Source organism: Bufo bufo, chromosome 3 (genome assembly GCF_905171765.1).
Source record: "Bufo bufo chromosome 3, aBufBuf1.1, whole genome shotgun sequence".
In the NCBI taxonomy this organism is placed as follows: Eukaryota; Metazoa; Chordata; class Amphibia; order Anura; family Bufonidae; genus Bufo; species Bufo bufo.
Window position 1 is genome coordinate 313,910,480 of NC_053391.1, and position 22,208 is coordinate 313,932,687.

Consider the following 22,208-nt stretch of genomic DNA (forward strand, 5'->3'; position numbering starts at 1 on the left):
TCGCCATCCAGGAGCGGCGGGCGGCGCCCCCGCCCGGCGTATGCGCAGACCATCGGGCGCACCACAGCCACCATATTAGGTGAGGGCATCTGGATTGGCCACTATTACAGGTGCATACCATAAGTTTGTGCTGTCAATAATCAAACTTAGTATAATCAAAACTTGAGTTGACATTCCATATAGATGTATAATGGCACCATTAGACATGTTCCAAAAGACTTTGAGATATATGAATACAGCACCCATCAAGCTAAATAGAACACATAAGCAGTTGTCATGAGGAGAGAAAAGTCAGGTTAAACAGATTCCTAGTCCCATCTAGGGTGCAAGGTATATTTTGAATGTTTTTTAAAGGGCTTCTGTCACCCCACTAAAGTCATATATTTTTTTTGGGCTAGTTAAATTACTTATCCTGCGATATATGAAAATATAATGGTGTTACTTACTTTGATTCAGCAGTTTCTTCTAAAAACGAACTTTTATAATATGTAAATTAGGTCTCTACCAGCAAGTAGGGCGGCTACTTGCTGGTAGCAGCTGCAGAAAACCGCCCCCTCGTCGCGTTGATTGACAGGGCCAGCCGGGATCTCCTCCTCCGGCCGGCCCTGTCGGCATTTTAAAAATCGCGCGCCTGTGTTCATTCTGCGCAGGCGCTCTGAGATGAGGAGGCTCGCCTCCTCAGAACTCCCTCAGTGCGCCTGCGCCGATGACGTCTTCTATTTCGGTGATGTCATCGGCGCAGGCGCACTGAGGGAGTTCTGAGGAGGCGAGCCTCCTCATCTCAGAGCGCCTGCGCAGAATGAACACAGGCGCGCGATTTTTAAAATGCCGACAGGAGATCCCGGCTGGCCCTGTCAATCAACGCGACGAGGGGGCGGTTTTCTGCAGCTGCTACCAGCAAGTAGCCGCCCTACTTGCTGGTAGAGACCTAATTTACATATTATAAAAGTTCGTTTTTAGAAGAAACTGCTGAATCAAAGTAAGTAACACCATTATATTTTCATATATTGCAGGATAAGTAATTTAACTAGCCCACATCACCGAAATAGAAGACGTCATCGGCGCAGGCGCACTGAGGGAGTTCTGAGGAGGCGAGCCTCCTCATCTCAGAGCGCCTGCGCAGAATGAACACAGGCGCGCGATTTTTAAAATGCCGACAGGGCCGGCCGGAGGAGGAGATCCCGGCTGGCCCTGTCAATCAACGCGACGAGGGGGCGGTTTTCTGCAGCTGCTACCAGCAAGTAGCCGCCCTACTTGCTGGTAGAGACCTAATTTACATATTATAAAAGTTCGTTTTTAGAAGAAACTGCTGAATCAAAGTAAGTAACACCATTATATTTTCATATATTGCAGGATAAGTAATTTAACTAGCCCAAAAAAAAAAATATGACTTTAGTGGGATGACAGAAGCCCTTTAAAGGGAAATACCAATATACTACATGAGTGCACGGCGCTATCATGCTATATACACACCATGTAGTATGCTGGAATGAAATAATTTATCCCCAGAGAAAGGGGGCAAAGATAATTTTAGAAAAAGGAAAGGTAGTTTTTTATCGCATGCGCAAGGAAAAAATATTTTTTATAAGTGTTAATATACTAACAATCATATATTACCTGTGAAAAAATATATATATATATCTATTAGCCAGTGACATCACATATCATATAAATATCATATTCGCGAGTGAAAAGGTATAACCCATGTAACACATTAAACCAATAAAAAAGTGTTATTAAAAGATAATAAAATAATATTCTTTTCATCCATATGTCCCACATATAATTGTGTACACAAGGAGGAGAAAATATAGATAAAGTGCAAATAGATGAAGAAGAATTTTTTATGCAACACTATGGAAAGTGTAACGTAAATCAGTGAACTACAATACCAATAATTCCTACCCTTCATAATTGCCCACCTTTAGATATATACGCATATTATCATGATAACCCCCAATGACTTATAGACACTAGCCGACACATCTCCCCATGCCCTGCTTGTAAAACCCATGTTACCCCTGCATACCTCTGTATTCTCCTACAAAAGCACATCATATGTACCTAACCTGGATGCTACACACACACTTCCAGATTAGTTGGCCATTCACATAATCCGCAACCCACTAGAGATTCCACCTCACACTACCATCATATTCACATAAAACATAAAAGGACCTGGACACAGCAAGGAGATTCAAGGAGGAGCTGCTCACAGAAACAATGCGAAGGGTACCTTATCATTGAGCCCATATGGTACCTGAGTCTGAAGTTTGATTATCCACTTACTCTCAACCTGTTCTAAACGCCTAAAAAGGTCACCACCCTGAGAGCCCAAATTCACTCTATCGATGCCACGGACCTTCAGGTCCTGCCATCGATTGTTATGCTTCAACCGGAAGTGTCGCGCAACAGGTTTGAGCTTCACTATCCTGTCTCTGTCATCATCACCAACTTTGGATGCCGTGCGTATATCGCTTTGATGTTCCTGAATACGTATACGTAATTCACGTGTTGTCATGCCAATGTAGATCAATCCACATGGGCATGTCGCATAGTATATAACACCCGTGGTGCTGCAATTAATGAAATGCACGATATTATACATATTTTTACCAGATGAGTCATAAAAAGAGTCAGTCTTGACCATAGCCTTACAAATGCTGCAGTGCCCACAAGATATCGACCCCCATCTAGGTCCCCTGGTCTGGGACAAAAAATCCTGGGATTTTGGTGGAACATGACAAGATACCAAAATATCATTAAGATTTTTACTGCGTCGAGACACCAATGTGAGAGTCGAGGTGAGCACTGAGTCAAGAACATGATCAGCCTGCAGGATCGGCCAAAACCTCACAAAGGTTTTCCTGATATTATTCCATTGTGTGTTATAGTCCGTAATCATGCAGACTGGTCGTGCCCTATCAGATGTGACATCTGACGCTTTCTTATGTTTAGTTGTTAGGAGGGCCTGTCGAGATGTATTTAGGGCCCGCTGATAGCCCCGTTCAATAACCACAGGGTGGTAACCTCTTTGCCTGAAGCGTTGCCGAAGCAACATTGACTCATCTTCAAAATGCTCTGTTGTTGTAAATAATCTTTTGCTCTCAGGAACTGTCCAATTGGTATGGATCGTTTTTGGTGTTGAGGATGAAACGAGGAGGCATGTAGAAGAGCATTAAGAGCAGTGTCCTTACGGTGAACTCCGGTTGACAAGGTACCATCTGCAGATGTCTTGATGTTAATATCCAGAAACGTCATTTGATGAGTTGAGATATGGTCTGTGTCAGCCTGATGTTCCAATCATTCATATTGAGCTGTATTAAGAATGAATCCAGTGCTGTCCTAGACCCCTGCCAAATAAACAAAATGTCGTCTATAAAACGCATCCAGGATATAACCTGCCCATCTGCTTCATCCATTGCCTGCTGTACATGTTCACGTTCCCACAAGCCAAGAAATAAATTAGTGTATGAGGGCGCACATGTCGCCCCCATCGCCACTCCTCGCAATTGTAGGTAATACCGATCCTTAAATAAGAAATGATTATGGGTCAATAAAAACTCCACTAGATCAGGTGACAAATTCCTCGTCTGCAGGAAGAAAGCAGAGGCTTTTAGTCCCAGCTCATGTCGAATACAGGTGTAAAGTGACTCCACGTCACAAGTTATAAGGTACATGTCACGCTCCATGTGAACACTTTCCAGGCGCTTTAGTACATCAGTGGAGTCACGCACATATGACGGCAGACATTCAACACATGGCTTGAGGTAAAAGTCCAGGAAGCGACAAATAGGTTCACATAAACCCCCACAGCCCGAAACTATTGGTCTGCCCGGAGGCTTGGATGGTGATTTGTGGACCTTAGGTAAAAAATTCTTCTTCATCTATTTGCACTTTACTATATTTTCTCCTCCTTGTGTACACAATTATATGTGGGACATATGGATGAAAAGAATATTATTTTATTATTTTTTAATAACATTTTTTTATTGGTTTAATGTGTTACTTACATGGGTTATACCTTTTCACTCGCGAATATGATATTTATATGGTATGTGATGTCACTGGCTAATAGATATATATATATTTTTTTTCACAGGTAATATATGATTGTTTTATTCACAAGTATATTAACACTAATAAAAAATATTTTTTCCTTGCGCATGCGATAAAAAACTACCTTTCCTTTTTCTAAAATTATCTTTGCCCCCTTTCTCTGGGGATAAATTATTTCATTCCAGCATACTACATGGTGTGTACAGGGAGTGCAGAATTATTAGGCAAGTTGTATTTTTGAGGATTAATTTTATTATTGAACAACAACCATGTTCTCAATGAACCCAAAAAACTCATTAATATCAAAGCTGAATATTTTTGGAAGTAGTTTTTAGTTTGTTTTTAGTTTTAGCTATTTTAGGGGGATATCTGTGTGTGCAGGTGACTATTACTGTGCATAATTATTAGGCAACTTAACAAAAAACAAATATATACCCATTTCAATTATTTATTTTTACCAGTGAAACCAATATAACATCTCAACATTCACAAATATACATTTCTGACATTCAAAAACAAAACAAGAACAAATCAGTGACCAATATAGCCACCTTTCTTTGCAAGGACACTCAAAAGCCTGCCATCCATGGATTCTGTCAGTGTTTTGATCTGTTCACCATCAACATTGCGTGCAGCAGCAACCACAGCCTCCCAGACACTGTTCAGAGAGGTGTACTGTTTTCCCTCCTTGTAAATCTCACATTTGATGATGGACCACAGGTTCTCAATGGGGTTCAGATCAGGTGAACAAGGAGGCCATGTCATTAGATTTTCTTCTTTTATACCCTTTCTTGCCAGCCACGCTGTGGAGTACTTGGACGCATGTGATGGAGCATTGTCCTGCATGAAAATCATGTTTTTCTTGAAGGATGCAGACTTCTTCCTGTACCACTGCTTGAAGAAGGTGTCTTCCAGAAACTGGCAGTAGGACTGGGAGTTGAGCTTGACTCCATCCTCAACTCGAAAAGGCCCCACAAGCTCATCTTTGATGATACCAGCCCAAACCAGTACTCCACCTCCACCTTGCTGGCGTCTGAGTCGGACTGGAGCTCTCTGCCCTTTACCAATCCAGCCACGGGCCCATCCATCTGGCCCATCAAGACTCACTCTCATTTCATCAGTCCATAAAACCTTAGAAAAATCAGTCTTGAGATATTTCTTGGCCCAGTCTTGACGTTTCAGCTTGTGTGTCTTGTTCAGTGGTGGTCGTCTTTCAGCCTTTCTTACCTTGGCCATGTCTCTGAGTATTGCACTCCTTGTGCTTTTGGGCACTCCAGTGATGTTGCAGCTCTGAAATATGGCCAAACTGGTGGCAAGTGGCATCTTGGCAGCTGCACGCTTGACTTTTCTCAGTTCATGGGCAGTTATTTTGCGCCTTGGTTTTTCCACACTCTTCTTGCGACCCTGTTGACTATTTTGAATGAAACGCTTGATTGTTCGATGATCACGCTTCAGAAGCTTTGCAATTTTAAGAATGCTGCATTCCTCTGCAAGATATCTCACTATTTTTGACTTTTCTGAGCCTGTCAAGTCCTTCTTTTGACCCATTTTGCCAAAGGAAAGGAAGTTGCCTAATAATTATGCACACCTAATATAGGGTGTTGATGTCATTAGACCACACCCCTTCTCATTACAGAGATGCACATCACCTAATATGCTTAATTGGTAGTAGGCTTTCGAGCCTATACAGCTTGGAGTAAGACAACATGCATAAAGAGGATGATGTGGTCAAAATACTCATTTGCCTAATAATTCTGCACGCAGTGTATATAGCATGATAGCGCCGTGCACTCATGTAGTATATTGGTATTTCCCTTTAAAAAACATTCAAAATATACCTTGCACCCTAGATGGGACTAGGAATCTGTTTAACCTGACTTTTCTCTCCTCATGACAACTGCCTATGTGTTCTATTTAGCGTGATGGGTGCTGTATTCATATATCTCAAAGTCTTTTGGAACATGACTAATGGTGCCATTATACATCTATATAGAATGTCAACTCAAGTTTTGATTATACTAAGTTTGATTATTGACAGCACAAACTTATGGTATGCACCTGTAATAGTGGCCGATCCAGATGCCCTCACCTAATATGGTGGCTGCGGTGCGCCCGACGGTCTGCAGTAATTGCATGACTCTCCTCGTCTGGACCGGCTGGGCGCGGCTTCCGGCGCGGCGTGTCGGGCGCCATGTAAAGAGCACTCACCGTGTTATACTATTCAGGTGAGTTAGAATAGATGGATGACGGGACAGCCAATGATACCAGCAATCTGATTAACATCAGCCTATCAGCAAATATGATGTGGCCGCTCAACCTACTTAAGGGACCTCCCTCATCACACTAGCCAGTACCCCTTGAAAAAGCTAAACGCGAAACGTGCGTTGGGGAGTGGACCGTGGTGTTCCTGTGTGGTATACTCAGCTGTTTGGTCAGTATTTCCTATGTGCCTATCATTATTTTATTCACCATTAGCTTTAGTCAGCCATTGTGGTGTGTATTATCACCTCCACATTTTTGGTATCTGTTATATAATACATGCATATGAGTTGGATCATGTAATCTGTAGCCATAGTGGTGAGGTGTAACACACCTTGTACTGATGACCAATCAAAAAGATTTTTGCACGTGCACTTTATTAATATATACCAGCAGTCCACCATCGGTCCTCTTGGTTTTTAATATGTTCATGTACTGTGACCTGTATTAAATGTCTTTTTGTGATTTGTGTCAATCATGTCTTGTGTGATTTTCTAATAAAATTGTGTTACTTTTGGAATACTTTGGTACCACAAGTATTTTTTGTACTCTATTGACCCACTCCTTCTGGTCGGTTTTCATGCTATAATCAGGGGTGGGCCCTGAACTCTTTTTGGGCTATATATAGGTTCCTCTCCACAGGAGAGCAGCCTGCGGTTCCTTGACCTGACTCCCTGCCGAATGCTCTGGAGCAGGAAGAGGACACCCGCCCCCTTCCTGGGTCCCGCCGCACTACAGGATTCCTCCCACGCCCATGCGGTCTCCAAGCCTCCCGGCGCAGAGAGTCCCCGGAGGGGCTCCTAACCCGGCGCCGGACCCTGGGGGTTATCTCTGGGCTTAATCTTGCCAGAGGCTGGGACCTCCACGGCCGTCGCGCCCCGTGCTGCAGTGGAGCATCCACCTCAGCAGCCCCCAGCAAACCCTGAACTCGTCCCCGAAGCCACTCTGGACCCCGGGACTCAGCTGCTGCCCTCAATTGCTGCAAGACTGCATCCATCTCCATGGACGAGAAGGTAGGTAGCAGGCTGTCACTGTACTATGTGGGTTCATTGCCCCAAGGTCTCCCCCCAAGGCTACGCCTCCAGTCCGGCCTCACTAGACTTTTGATTAATGATGCATTTTAGCTCTATGTTGCTCTGTGCTTAGTCAAATCCCAAGAAATAACATATGGACAACACTTAAATAAAATACAAATTTAATGTAAACATTCACTAGCTATGCAGAGTCAAAGGAACTGCAAATACTGTGGTGCAAGCAAGGAATTTTGTAAAATACAATTATTAGATTATAAATAGCTGTAGTGAGAAAATTGCAGTCAAATTTACAGTATGTTACAAATATAAAAATTTATAAAATGTAGTAACGCAATGCTAATAAAATAAAATGTAGTAGTAAAAGTTATCAGTAAAAAAATATTTCTTTTTTGTATGAGCCACCTCTTACAAAAGGTCCTTGTATTCTTATAATGTCAGACCTTTTTCGTGATGTTCACTAGTTGGCAACAGTGAAAAAAATTCGAACAACCAAGTGGACATAGTCTGCAAATGGTTTAAACTGGAAGCAACAACACCAGTCCTGAAAATTTGTATGGAATTTTAAAGGAAAACTTGAATTGGATTATATATATTTTTTAATTTTAAGGCCCCAAACTGTGTGCATGGAAGGTGCATTGAGACGGAGGCAATCCATGTTCTGCCATAGACAAGGCTTTTAGGAGAAAATACCTTGGTAATAATATGCAATGGGGCATTTTTTCTTCTCATGCATTCTGCATGAATCTGGGAGTAAGAAGAACATCTGTGTGGTCATAGACTTAAAAAGGTGCTGTATTGTAGATCCATACATCACTTAATTCTCCTTACCATGAAAAACTATTTGTAAAAAGTAAAAGTGAACTCACCGCTGTCAAAGAGGCACAATATGGCCATCATTCAATAACCATGTTGTGGCCACAATATATCAAGACTAGCAGATAGATCTTAAATTGGTTAGATCTAAAATGTACTCAACTGGCTATAGGGAAAAAGGTCATTGCAAAAAAGCTCATTTTCAAAAAATTCATTGCTTTTTGCTCTTAGATAGTAACTGCCTTTTGCTTCATGAACATGACAGAACTGTGTGCACAGAGCTCTACAGTGGCATATGGAGGTTGTACGGTATTTGACTTTAAAAGAAAACTCTGTATATGCCTCTGTAAGAAACAGGCGGCAGGCATGACCCCAACTAAGTCTGTGGGCACAGTATTAGGAAAACTGGAAATGGTTACAAAAAGTAGATGTAGTTCACAGGGGGTTACATATAACATAACCTCATTTTAAAGTGCTGCCACTGTGTATACGTAAGAATACAAGTTTCATGATAAACTACACTTCTTTACTGATGGGCACTTCGTCCAAGTTTTTTTCTGTTCCTGAGTATGACTAGAAATACATGCCAGACAATGGCTGGAATGATATGGAGGAAGCTAACTACTGTGTAATCTAAATGAAACATTTAGTAGTCATTGTGATACGTAAATTTGAAGGCTTCTGGTATAGTTAGTTGGATGCAGTCAAAGGCACTTCTTTCAAGGCAGCTGCTGACATGTACATTTACGAGACAAAGTTTATATTATAGGACGTTTCTGCCTCTGTTAACAAATGGATATCCTCTTTACATTTCCTTCTTAAGATGGTTGTAGTTACGGTCACAGGATGGTTCTTGAGAACTACCTCCTTTGGTCTCAGGCCGTTTTCTCTTAGGGACAATGAAAAGAAGCAATAGAGGGAGAATGTGTAAGCAAAAACCCAGGGACCTGCAGAGGAAAAGAGGATAAATACACATCAGCAAAACATTGAGTTTACATATTGTAAGGTAGGATTTTCGTCAAAATTCACACAGGGGAAACATGGCAGCTAAAATGTTAAATTAAGTTAAAAGAGGCAATATCCATTGCCTCTACCTTTAATTGCCTTCAAGGCACTGCCAGCAGCAAAACATAAGAGTTGTACCTCCTTTCTCTCGGTTCAGAGCTCTGATGGCTCATCTGCCTGCACTGTTCAGTAAATGAAATCCAATGGCTATGCATTCTAGTTTATTGCCTAATGGCCCCTTTACATGGGTCAGCGATCACTTGTCCCCATACAATGGAAGTGACTGCTGAATGAAAATTCAGCTATCACCTTAGCTCATGATCAAGCAATTATCAGGAATTGACAGTCTGTTCCCAGTAGTTGCCTGAACAGTCGGCTAATGTAAGTTGCAGTTACATGAGACTCCACTACCATATTATCCAGTATTATATAAGACGTATTATAGATGGGGGAGAAAGGGGACTGTTAAAGGGATTATCCAATTTCAAGAAAACCCTCCTACATGTGCCGGGCCCCTCACCGGTAATATACTTTCGCTGTTCCTGGTCACTGCACTACCGCTTCTCCCTCCCTAGCGTCACCCGCGATGCTAGGGAGGCTCGCCCCCGTCCCTGCCTGCCATTGGCTTCTCCCCCCGACACTGGATGTTTTCATCTGTGTGCAGGGAGAAGCAGCAGTGGCAGTGCGGGGACCAGGAGCGGCGCCAAGAGCGGGGTAAGTATATTACCAGTGAGGGTCCCGGCACGTGTGTGTGTGTGTGTGTAGGGGGGGGTTCTTGAAATTGGATAACTCCTTTAATGATTTTACATAGGGGGCGACTGTCTTATGTTAGGGCTCGTTTTTTATGGGATGTGGTGTTTGTTTCATTGGTACCATTTTGGGGTGCATAGCATGCGACTTTTGCGCTTTTCGTGAGGCAAGGTGACAGAAAATTGCTATTTTGGCAGAGTTTTTATTTATTTATTTTTTTAACGGCGTTCACCTGAAGGGGTAGATCATGTAACATTTTTATAGAGCTGGTCGTTACGGAGGCGCGATACCTAATATGTTTTTTATTGTACATGATTTTATGAAGTGAAAGGGTGTTTTGTTTTTTTTCACTTGAAACTAAATTTTTTTTATTATTATTATTTTTATAATTTTTTCATTTTTACTGTGGGAGATCAACTTTTTAGGGTTTGATCCCTGTTTCAATGCAGTAAAATACATGCTGTATTGTACTGCATTGAACTATCAGTGTAGTACACTGACAGCTGCCTAGGAGACCCAGCGTGGGGGCTGGATCTACTAGGCCTCTGTAGCTTGCAGGCTCCAATGCCTGTGTAAGGAATCAGGGCTGCCATAGCAACCGTCGGCCCCCTGTCACCGCAGCGTGGGTGGGGGGGTCGTTGGAGTCAGAGGGAGCCCCATCTCTCTGTAAACCTTGCACGTGCCGTGGTCAGCGCTGACTGCAGCATGTGAAGGGTTAGTCCGCCAGCATCAGCGTTTTTAGAGATGCCGGGTGATACAGCAGGGGCCCGTGCTGCTGATCGGCGGGTGCAGCTCCTGCACCCGCCCAATCACATTATGTACATGCACGTGTTACCCCACGTACATGTAAGTGAAAATGCGCAAAGGGGTTAAGAGGAAGTTCATACAATCAGAAATCCCCTCCCGAAATTATTAGGAAAAAGGGAAGCCTTCTTCTCCAACTACCGCTGAAACAAAAGATGAGTACAGTTAACCCAACAACTCTTTTTTTACCTGTATAATTGTAGAGATGGTCCAAGTCCTAACAATATGAAGGGTGCGACAGTGTAGCACATAGCTATTTGTGTGCATACCCAGGTAATCAAACTATAAATCAGTCTTCGCCATGAGGTATGTTGGAACCAAGGACGGATGGTTTGCCTGACCTAAAGAAAAAGAAAAAAAAGCATTCAAGTCACTTCCTTTTTGTAGCAAGAGTACATTTCATTTTCCTTTCAAAGTAATTAACACAAAAGAGGACAGTATATTGCTACAGATGGATCTGGACAGATTAGGGGTATGGCCACCCGGTCAGGTTTCTGCATGCAATTTCGAAAGCCAAAACCAGGAATGAATTTAAAAAAGAGAAGTTGTATATGTCCTTTATACTTTCTCTCCTTTTGTGATTCACTCCTGATTTTAGCTTTCACAACTGCATCAGGAAACCTGACCGTGTGGTTGTAACGTAGAGGCTTGGGTAGAGAAGAGGCAGATGAGGTTTAACACTGATAAATGTAATGCCTCGTTCACAGAGTCAGTGTTCGGTCAGTGATTTCCATCAGTGATTGTGAGCCCAAACCAGGTGCGGCTCTAAACACAGAACAGGTGCAGATCTTTCCCTTATACCTCATGTCTGTGGAGGCTCCAATCCTGGTTTTGGCTCACAATCACTAATGGAAATCACTTTTCAAAACGCTGACGTGTGAATGAGGCTAAGGCTGCATTCACACGTCCGTGTGTGTGGATCCGCAAAAAACGGACATCGGCGATGTGCATTCCGCATTTTGCGGTCCGCACATCGCCAGCACTTAATAGAAAATGCCTATTCTTGTCCGCAAATGCGGACAAGAATAGGACATGTTCTATATTTTTCGGGAACGGAAATGCGGACCCGGAAGTGCGGATCCGCAATTCCAGGTCCCATAGAAATGAATGGGTCCGCAATTCCGTTCCGCAAAATGCGGAACGAAATTGCGGACGTGTGAATGGACCCTTAAAGGGGTTGTCTCACTTCAGTAAGTGGCATTTATCATGTAGAAAAAGTTAATACAAGGCACTTTCTAATGTATTGTGTGAGACAGTGACAGGAAGAGTGACTGATGGCAGGTACTTTTCCCCCAGAATCCTGTCACATGCAGCTTAAGCTCCAGGGAGTGCCCAGTATGCAGTGGAAAGCCCAAGCTTTCCTGAGGTGGCTTTGTAAAAAATCCGGTATAGGGCCTGGAGTTTTGGATTGGGGAAGAGTTGGGCGGGTTCCCCAATCCACAGTCCACTTCTGGTACAGATCTAGCCTGCTGCCTGATCAGCTGCACCTGCAACAGTTGCATAAAGAGAACCCAGGCAGTGAGTCTGGGCCTGAGAGCCAGATTATATCTGGAACTGATATGCTGGTGCTTGTAAGTAGCTTGCTGTGGTGAACTTCAGTGCTGACAAGCACGCAGGCCAATCCTTCCTCTATCAGAGCTAAATCCCACAATTGGTATTATCCATATTGCTTCTTTTGCTGGCTGGATTCATTTTCCATCACATTATATACTGCTCGTTTTCCATGGTTACAGACCACCCTGCAATCTATTAGTGGTGGTCATGCTTGCACAATATAGGAAAAAGCATCAGCCTCTCTGGTGGCCGGGACCATGGGAGCGCACATAGGCTAGTGCTTTTTCCTATATTGTGCAACGGCCACCACTGATGGATTACTAAAGTAATATGGATAATAACAATACATTAGTAAGTGCCTTGTATCAACTTTCTCTAAATTATAAACGCCACTTACTGAAATGAGACAACCCCTTATGAAATGAGACAACCCCTTTAAGGTTAGGCACATGGGAAGGAAAAATACCAGACACCAGTACATACTAAATAGTAAAACACTAGGTAAGGGCCCTTGCATACGACTGTATGCCCTCTGAGACATACGGTCCGTGAGTGGGCAATATGTCCCGGAGCGGCATTGATCATGCGCACAGGAGCGCACAGCATCATAGATTACAATGATGCTGTGCACGTCGGGCCGCCCGCGGGACTATTATCCCGCACTCATATCATCTTATGAGTGCAGGACCATTGTCCTACGGGCGGCCCGATGTGCACAGCATCATTGTAATCTATGATGCTGTGCGCTCCTGTGCGCATGATCAATGCTGCTCCGGGACATATTGCCCACTCACGGACAGTATGTCTCGGAGGGCATAAGGTCGTGTGCAAGGACCCTAACACTGACATGGAAAAAGACTTAGGAATTTTAGTGAACAGCAAACTAAAGCCTCATGCACAGGTCCGTGGAACACGGACCGTGTGATACCGGCCTGGATTTCTTCTGAGTGCAGGAGCTCACGGCGTCATTGGTTGCTATGACGCCGTGCGCTTCCTGCTGCCGCCGCAGTACAGTAATGCACTGGTATGATCTATACCAGTGTATTACTGTACTGCGGCGGCAGCAGGAAGCGCACGGCGTCATAGCAACCAATGACGCCGTGCGCTCCTGCGCTCAGAAGAAATCCAGGCCGGTATCACACGGTCCGTGTTCCACGACGTCTGCATGAGGCTTAGGCCTCATGCACACGACCGTTTTTTTTTTAAGGTCCGCAAAAAACGGGGTCCGTAGGTCCGTGATCCGTGACCGTTTTTTCGTCCGTGGGTTTTCCTTGATTTTTGGAGGATCCACGGACATGAAAAAAAAGTCGTTTTGGTGTCCGCCTGGCCGTGCGGAGCCAAATGGATCCGTCCTGAATTACAATGCAAGTCAATGGGGACGGATCCGTTTGACGTTGACACAATATGGTGCAATTGCAAATGGATCCGTCCCCCATTGACTTTCAATGTAAAGTCAGGAGTCCCTTTTATACCATCGGATCAGAGTTTTCTCCAATCCAATGGTATATTTTAACTTGAAGCATCCCCATCACCATGGGAACGCCTCTATGTTAGAATATACCATCGGATTTGAGTTAGATCGTGAAACTCAGATCCGACAGTAAATTCTAACACAGAGGCGTTCCCATGGTAATTGTGTACGTGTAAGAACTGTGTACATGACTGCCCTCTTCTGCCTGGCAGGTGCTGCCAGGCAGCAGGGGGCAGACCACCCCTCCCCCCCTGTATTTAACTCATTGGTGGCCAGTGCGGCCCCCCCTCACTCCCTTGTATTTAACACATTGGTGGCCAGTGCGGCCCCCCTCCCTCCCCTGTAGTTAACACATTGGTGGCCAGTGCGGCCGGCCTCCCCTCCCTCCCCTGTAGTACTGTAGATTCATTGGTGACCAGTGGGCCCCCCCTCCTAATTAAAATCTCCCCCCCTATCATTGGTGGCAGCTGAGAGTACCGATAGGAGTCCCAGTTTAATCGCTGGGGCTCCGATCGGTAACCATGGCAACCAGGACGCTACTGCAGTCCTGGTTACCATGGTTACTTAGCAATTTTTAGAAGCATTATACTTACCTGCGAGCTACGATGTCTGTGACCGGCCGGGCGCTCCTCCTACTGGTAAGTGAAAGGTCTGTGCGGCGCATTGCTTATAGCACAGACCTGTCACTTACCAGTAGGAGGAGCGCCCGGCCGGTCACAGACATCGCAGCTCGCAGATAAGTATAATGCTTATAAAAATTGCTAAGTAACCATGGCAACCAGGACTGCAGTAGCGTCCTGGTTGCCTTGGTTACCGATCGGAGCCCCAGCGATTAAACTGGGACTCCGATCGGAACTCTCCGCTGCCACCAATGATAGGGGGGGAGATTTTAATTAGGAGGGGGAGGGAGCCACTGGCCACCAATGAATCTACAGTACTACAGGGGAGGGAGGGGGGGCCGGCCGCACTGGCCACCAATGTGTTAACTACAGGGGAGGGAGGGGGGGGCGGCCGCACTGGGCACCAATGTATTAACTACAGGGGAGGGAGGGGGGGCCGGCCGCACTGGCCACCAATGTGTTAACTACAGGGAAGGGAGGGGGGGCCCACTGGCCACCAATGAATTTAAAACTGGGGAGGGAGGGGGGGTGCACCTCCTGCCTGGCAGCACATGATCTCTTACAGGGGGCTATGATACGCAAAATTAACAATTGTGTGGATCACAGCCCCCTGTAAGAGATCGGGTGCTGCCAGGCAGCAGGGGGCAGTCATGTACACAGTTCAAAGTATATTCTAACTAGAAGCGTCCCCATCACTATGGGAACGCCTCTGTGTTAGAATATACTGTCGGATCTGAGTTTTCACGAAGTGAAAACTCAGCTCTGAAAAAGCTTTTATGCAGACGGATCTGCGGATCAGTCTATGTGAAAGTAGCCTACGGCCACGGACCACGGACGCGGATGCCAATCTTGTGTGCATCCGTGTTTTTTGACGGACCCGTAGACTTGAATGGGTCCGTGAACCGTTGTCCGTAAAAAAAATAGGACAGGAAACGCGGATGCGGCTGCAAAACGGTGCATTTTCCGATTTTTCCACTGACCCATTGAAAGTCAATAGGTCCGTGAAAAAAAACGGAAAACGGCACAACGGCCACGGATGCACACAACGGTCATATGCATGAGACCTTAAGCTGTAGAAACCAGTGCTGCAGTATTCATCCGGCCGCTTCTCAGCATGTTTGCCCTGCTGCGGCCGCATCTCCTGACCGTCCCCCATTACAGACTTCCGGCAGCACACTTGTGCAAGAGTTAGTACGGATCCGGCAGGCTGTTCCCCTGCCGGGACAGCCTGCCAGACAATCCTAAGGCTAGTGTGAAAGTAGCCTGAGGAGGTGGTGATGGTGAGTACACTAAAGGAGTTCAAGAGGGGCCTGGATGTATTTCTGGAGTGTAATAATATTACAGGCTATAGCTACTAGAGAGGGGTCGTTGATCCAGGGAGTTATTCTGATTGTCTGATTTGAGTTGGGAAGGAATTTTTTCCCCTACAACGAGAAAAATTGGCTTCGACATTTTTTTTTTTCCTTTTGCTTTCCTCTGGATCAGAATAACAGGCCGAACTGGATGGACAGATGTCTTTTTTCAGCCTTATAAACTATGTTACTATGTTACATTTTAGGACATGTTTCCACGCCACCTCCTCCCTCCCCTGGGAATAGATTGGAAACGCTGCAGTAAAATTTCTGCAGCATGCTCTCATGTTTATTGGCATTTCAATTTGCAGTTCTCTTTCTTTGGGACAGACTTTATGCTAAAAGTCTGCAAGAAATCATGTAAATGTGGCGGTATGAGGTCATACTCCTACACAGCCAAGAAAGCATTCTTCCTTCCTCAAAAATCTTGATTAACCCTGAAGTACTCATGACTGCAGTCCTGTGGAAGGTGCGATGAAAGTAGGATATACAGTATGTGGTATAAAGGTGGGAATACTTTTTACAATAAACATTTTACACATTTTTGTACACATTTTTATACATGGAACAGAGCAAGTAACAAAAAGAAATATGTGTCATATTGTATTATTGCTGTGTCAAACTCACCCTGCGGGCAGCAAGTGTAATTGGCGCAGCAGTCAGAAAGGTAAAGTAATATCCTGCATGTACACCATGCCAAGCAGCCGACAACAGGAATGTGGAAAGCAGAGGATTAAATGGACTTCTGTCATAACAAACCCTGCATAAAAAGTAAAAGGAATATAATTAGTATGTTGCTGCTTATAATTAATTATTATAAATTTTTTAGAGCATTATTTATTTTGAAGCATTCTTAACCTTTTGAGCTCTGTACATATGCATGAATCTGCCATGAAATGTCAAAAAACGTTTTCAACTCATTTCTATCATATGTGCCAGAACACTATGCAGGGAATTTATTATTCCATTTGGGTTACAATTCTGCAGGAAAAGGTCACAAATTCTGGCCCACACTTTTTATGTGCAAAAATTTAAGACTTAGGCCTCCTGCACACGACCGTATGGCTTTTTCAGTGTTTTGCAGTCCGTTTTTCACAGATCCGTTGTTCCGTTTTTTGTTTCTGTTGTGTTTCCGTTCCGTTTTTCCGTATGGCATATACAGTATACAGTAATTACATAGATAAAATTGGGCTGTGCATAACATTTTCAATAGATGGTTCCGCAAAAAATGGAACGGAAACGGAAGACATACGGATGCATTTCCGTATGTTTTCCGCTTTTTTGCGGACCCATTGACTTGAATGGAGCCACGGAACGTGATTTGCAGGCAATAATAGGACATGTTCTATCTTTAAACGGAACGGAAAAACGGAAATACAGAAACGGAATGCATACGGAGTACTTTCCGTTTTTTTGGCCGAACCATTGAAATGAATGGTTCCGTATACGGACCGTATACGGAACGCAAAAAACGGCAAGTAAACGGGGGGAAAAAACTGTGTGCAGGGGGCCTAACAGTGATTTTACGCTACTTCTGGTAATTGGGTAGAAAAGTGGGCGTGGTCTGTGATGTTAATTAGGTGTACACCAGATTTATCAACTGTGATTTTTGAAAAAAGTTGAAAAAAGGCACAATTTTTGGCGTAAAAAAAAACGAGAGCAACATCTGTAGACAAAAGGGAACATTTACAAAGCATATTGCACCAGAATTATGGCGTAAAATGTGCCAAAAAGAATGGCGTTTTAATTTGTGCCAAATAAATCAACTGTTTTCTCCAGAATCTTCACCATGAAGACATCATGCCAGAAATCAAGTTATACATGTCAAAGTAGGCGGGCCTATCAAATTAGCGCATATTACACCTCATTTATCATCAACTTATCGACAGAAATTGCATAAATTGTTGCGGACAATTATGCCAGCTTATGTGGTGCTATTTTGGCAAAAAGTTGCATTTATGGCAAAATAAGCGACTTTTTGTTGCATTGATGAAAAGAACAAGTGATAGGTAAGTATTAAAACAGGACAGATTTATTTTAATCTAATATAAATTAGCTAAACAACAGGGTTTTGTCCGTAAATTGACATTCAACAGAAGAAAACATCCAGTCTGAGACAAAAGTTGCAATTTACCACAGGAAATGTCGCAAATATGCTTCAAAAGTCTTAAAGAGGACCTTTCACTACAATAAAAAATGTAAACTAAGTATACAGACATGGAGAGCGGCGCCCAGGGATCTCCCTGCACTTACTGTTATACATGGGCGCCGCTCCGTTCGCCCGGTATAGCCTCCGGTATCTTCATAGTTAGGCTCCACCTAGGGGAACCTGCCGGGGTCTCCTTCTCCCAGGCTGTAGCGCTGGCCAATCACAGCGCCCAGCTCATAGCCTGAGAGGCTTTTTTTTCCTCTCAGGCTATGAGCTGAGCACTGCGATAGGCCAGCGCTACAGCCTGGGAGAAGGAGACGCCGGCAGGCTCCACCCAGTTGAGCTGAACATATGAAGATACCGGAGGCTATACCGGGAGAACGGAGCGGCGCCCAGGGATAACAGTAAGTGCAGGGAGATCCCTGGGCGCCGCTCTCCATGTCTGTATACTTAGTTTACATTTTTTTTATTGTAGTGAAAGGTCCTTTTTAAGTGTGATCTGGCAGCGGTTGGCTGAAATGGTGATATTGCTATTAAAATATCACAAATCGAGAGACATAGGCGAATAATCAGGTTTATATTTTAAAAAGTCACATTTTAAAAGTGCGCTTTTTATAAATGAGGAGAAACAAATCATCACTTTTGATTTGTAATGTTAGTATTTTTTTAGCGCACATTACGCCATTATTGATAAATGTCCCCCAGTATGTTCTGTTTAAAGATGCACCGAATTTATCAATGCGCAACTTTTGATATATTTGCTGCAAATTACAGCAATGCACACTTGTAAAATCTGACTTTAACCCCTTCCCGACCAGAGCTGTAATAGTACGGCGCTGCGGAAAGTGACTTCCCGACCAGCGCCGTAGTACTAGCCTGCCTGATCAGCTGCAGGGGACGTCTGTTCCCGTTAGCCGGACCCCTGCTGTATGCGCAGGCATTGGTAAATCTCATTAACCTGACCGTGGCATGTGCAGGGTGTGTGAAGGGAGGGAGCTCCCTCCCCTTTCCCATCGGGTCCCCACGCTGTTGTGATGGGGACCCGATGGCAGGGAAGGCAGCCCGATGCCTTCCACAGGCATCAGGGCTGCCTTCCATGTAAGCCTGTGAGATCCAGCTCCCTGGATCTCACAGGCAGAAAGGCTGTAACTGTATTACAGTGTGTAATAAACTTACAGCTAATGCATTGTACTGTATTGTATTGTAATGCATTGTACAGGGGATCAGACCCCCAAAAGTTGTTGAAAAAATTTTTTTTTTAATAAAGTTTTGCATAATAAAAAATAAATAAAAAAGTTTCAAGTAAAAAAAAGCATTCTTTTCCCATAATTAAGTAATTTAAAAAATAGGAAAAAATAGGAAAAAAAAGAAAAGTATACATATTAGGTATTGCCGCGTATGCATCGACTGGTTCTATAAAAATATCACCCTGTCAAGTGAATGCAGAAAAAACGAAAGAAACTGTGCCAAAACATTTTTTGGTCATCTTCCCTCACAAAAAGTGTAATACCAAGCGATCAAAAAGGCGTATTTAGCCCAAAATGGTACCAATCAGTCATCTCACCCTGCAAAAAATGAGACCCTACCATAATCGTCCAAAAAATAAAAATATGGCTCTCAGAAAATGGCAAAACAAAAACAAGATTTCATTCTGTTCAAAAATGCATTTACTGTGTAAAACTTAACAAAAATAAAAATAATAGACATATTATTGGGTATTGCCGTGTCCGTAAAAACCTGCTTTATAAAAATATCACATTATATGTCCCCTCAAGGGAATATTGTAAAAAAAAAAAAATTAAACACTACGCCAAAGCAGCCTTTTTTTTCACCTTGCCTTATAAAAAGTGTAATACCAAGCGATCAAAAAGTCTTATGTACCCTAAAATGGTACCAATAAAAAGGTCACCTCATCCTGCAAACAATGACCTCCCACATGAGACAATCACTCAAAAAATAAAAACCAATGGCGCCCATAAACCAATCCATCAAAATCTGCGCTGCAAAAGCCATATGGCGCTCTTTCCGAGTCCTGCCATGTGCCCACGGCAAGAAGGTAAACAGTTAAGAGGAGGCAGCGCTGGCATGGCAGGCGCCTCCTCTTCAAACAGCTGATCGGTGGGGGTGCCAGGTGTCGGACCCCCGCCGATCTGATATTGATGACCTATCCTGAAGATAGGTCATCAATAAATATAACTCGGACAACCCCTTTAAGAGATGTGCACCTCTTAATACATTTGGTGCATTTAAATTTATTCATGATGAAGGACTCGAATTAAAAGAGGTCTGAAACGCGTAACATTATACCCTGTATTGGAAGTTTTAAACCGCTGAAATAAAGATTCCCCTGTTTTTGCTTTGAGCTGGATTCCTAAAGTTTTTTGGATTAACGTTGGAACAGCTAAGACCATAGGCTGTTGTCTGTGCTCTGCATGGCAGATGAGAGCTGCTTTTTTACAATTTTTCACCATTTTAATTTATTGCACATCTATTTAAAGGCCCCCATACACATTAGACTACTGTTAGTCAAACCCGCCTAGAACAGCTCACAATATAATGTGTATGGAGAGCTCCTGACTCTCCCCTGACAAATGATGTTGAGGGAGAGAAGGATGAATTTCCACACCCAGTCCTTTTGTTCTCCTGGGTTTTGTTCTCCTGGGAGATAAGCTGCCGCCAAAGGTGTCTGGCAGAAGCTTTTTCCTCTCTCCATGTTGAAAATATATCAAACTCATCTGAGTATGTGTATGGGGTAGTTGGGAGGAGCTTTCAGATGATGGCTATTGAATGTGTATGGGTGCCTTCAAATTTGCATACATTAGAATACATCTCGCCATATGTCCCCATATAAAGTGTCACTACCAGAGCTTTGAGACGTTCTCACAGCTCTGTTTCTCCACCCCTGTGATGATGTCACTACTAGAGTAAGGAGGAGTTCTCACTGCTCTGTTTCTCCGCCCCTGTGATGAAGTCTTTACTCTCTGTTTCCTTCCTCCCAGCTGTTCCTCCTGCAGTTGATTTCCCTGTCTTTAAATCACTCCTCCTCCTATTGTAGGGCGTGGATTATATTTCTCATTTCAGTTGTAGCTCTTGCTTGAGTATATTCACTTGTAGCTATCAGTTCACTGTACCTGTGTTCTGCTGCAGCAAGCACTCCGGATATTGCCAGCTGTCCTTGGATCCGTCTTTTCTGCGGCTGCAGCACCTTCAGCTAAGTGTGCAGTCATTGTTGTGTACCTGGTTATTTTCTGACTGGATCTGAGGTGGCCACGGTTCCCTCCATATACTGAGCAGGGCACCGGTGGCCGTGCCCCTTCCACTATTATAGGGGTTACAGTGGTCATCAGTCTTAGGTACGTGGGCATGCCTCGTTCCGCCATTTGGATCCGGGCATGTGCTTTAGCAGCATAGGGAGAGCTTTGCGGGTCTGACAGGGGTCACCCTTTATCCTCCCTAGTTTGGGTCCGGTCAGTAGCTCTTTTTACTGTGTTACTCTTGTTGCTCACATACAGCCGTGACATAAAGAGGCTAAACAAACCTCTATATTGAGGTACAGCTGACCACAAATACGAGGGCAGATGCTGCTGCATATACCACGCCTACTATTTCCCTCTTTATTACACCTAATCTTCTTATCATGAAATCAATGCCCTGTGTATGAACAGGTTGGTGGTTACACATGTTCATACACAGAGGTGGTTACACCGGCCAAAAATGGAGATGTGCCAAGTGGATTTATGGGAAGGCCTCGTAATACTTCACTGTTGCTTATTAGTTGTTATTAATAAAAATCATATTAAATGCAAATTCGGCAGTGGAAAAAGCAAATGAAAAACACTCAATCATGCACCCAGGTCCTCAAGAAAATCTGGAATCATAAGTTACACCCTGGTCTTATGACTTTAATAAAGACAGATTCAATGGATCTTTTGTAGTAATCCTAGAACAGAATATACTGAGTCTTGGTCTTAATTCATACTTAACTCTTTCAACCACACTGCTGTCTGTATATTCCAGTTGTCAATAAACATTTTGAAGCTGGTAGCTGTCTAAAAGAAATACAATGTTGAAAGAAGAACAAAAGCAAAAGGAAATGATGCATAATGCTATGCAATGATTCAGGGCAATACAGGAAATGTAGACTCAGAGCGGCTAATAGGAAATAACACAGCACAAGCAGGAAACTGTAAATGTATGCATCTAGTATCCATATTATATATCATCAATATACATCTTGTATACAGTATACTAGTTATGCAAGTTCAGAATCAATGATGCACCATTTGCAGATCTTTCCAGAGAACAAAAAAGCTAAATATCATGTCTATTTCTTCTACG

At 43.6% G+C, this 22,208-nt stretch overlaps 1 protein-coding gene across 2 annotated transcripts in view; it reads right to left on the reverse strand.

The window, feature by feature from the left end:
• Positions 1-7,512: 7,512 nt before the first annotated feature.
• Positions 7,513-22,208, reverse strand: part of LOC120995230 (lysophospholipid acyltransferase 2-like) — a 96,175-nt gene continuing 81,479 nt past the window's right edge. For both annotated transcript variants that reach the window (XM_040424294.1, XM_040424295.1), the window contains 4 exons: positions 21,855-21,919; positions 16,349-16,481; positions 10,914-11,065; positions 7,513-9,112 (listed from right to left, as the gene is read on the reverse strand). In XM_040424294.1, the coding sequence (XP_040280228.1) occupies positions 8,971-9,112; positions 10,914-11,065; positions 16,349-16,481; positions 21,855-21,919 (492 nt within the window). In that variant the 3' untranslated portion in view covers positions 7,513-8,970. The remainder of the gene's footprint in view (positions 9,113-10,913; positions 11,066-16,348; positions 16,482-21,854; positions 21,920-22,208) is intronic.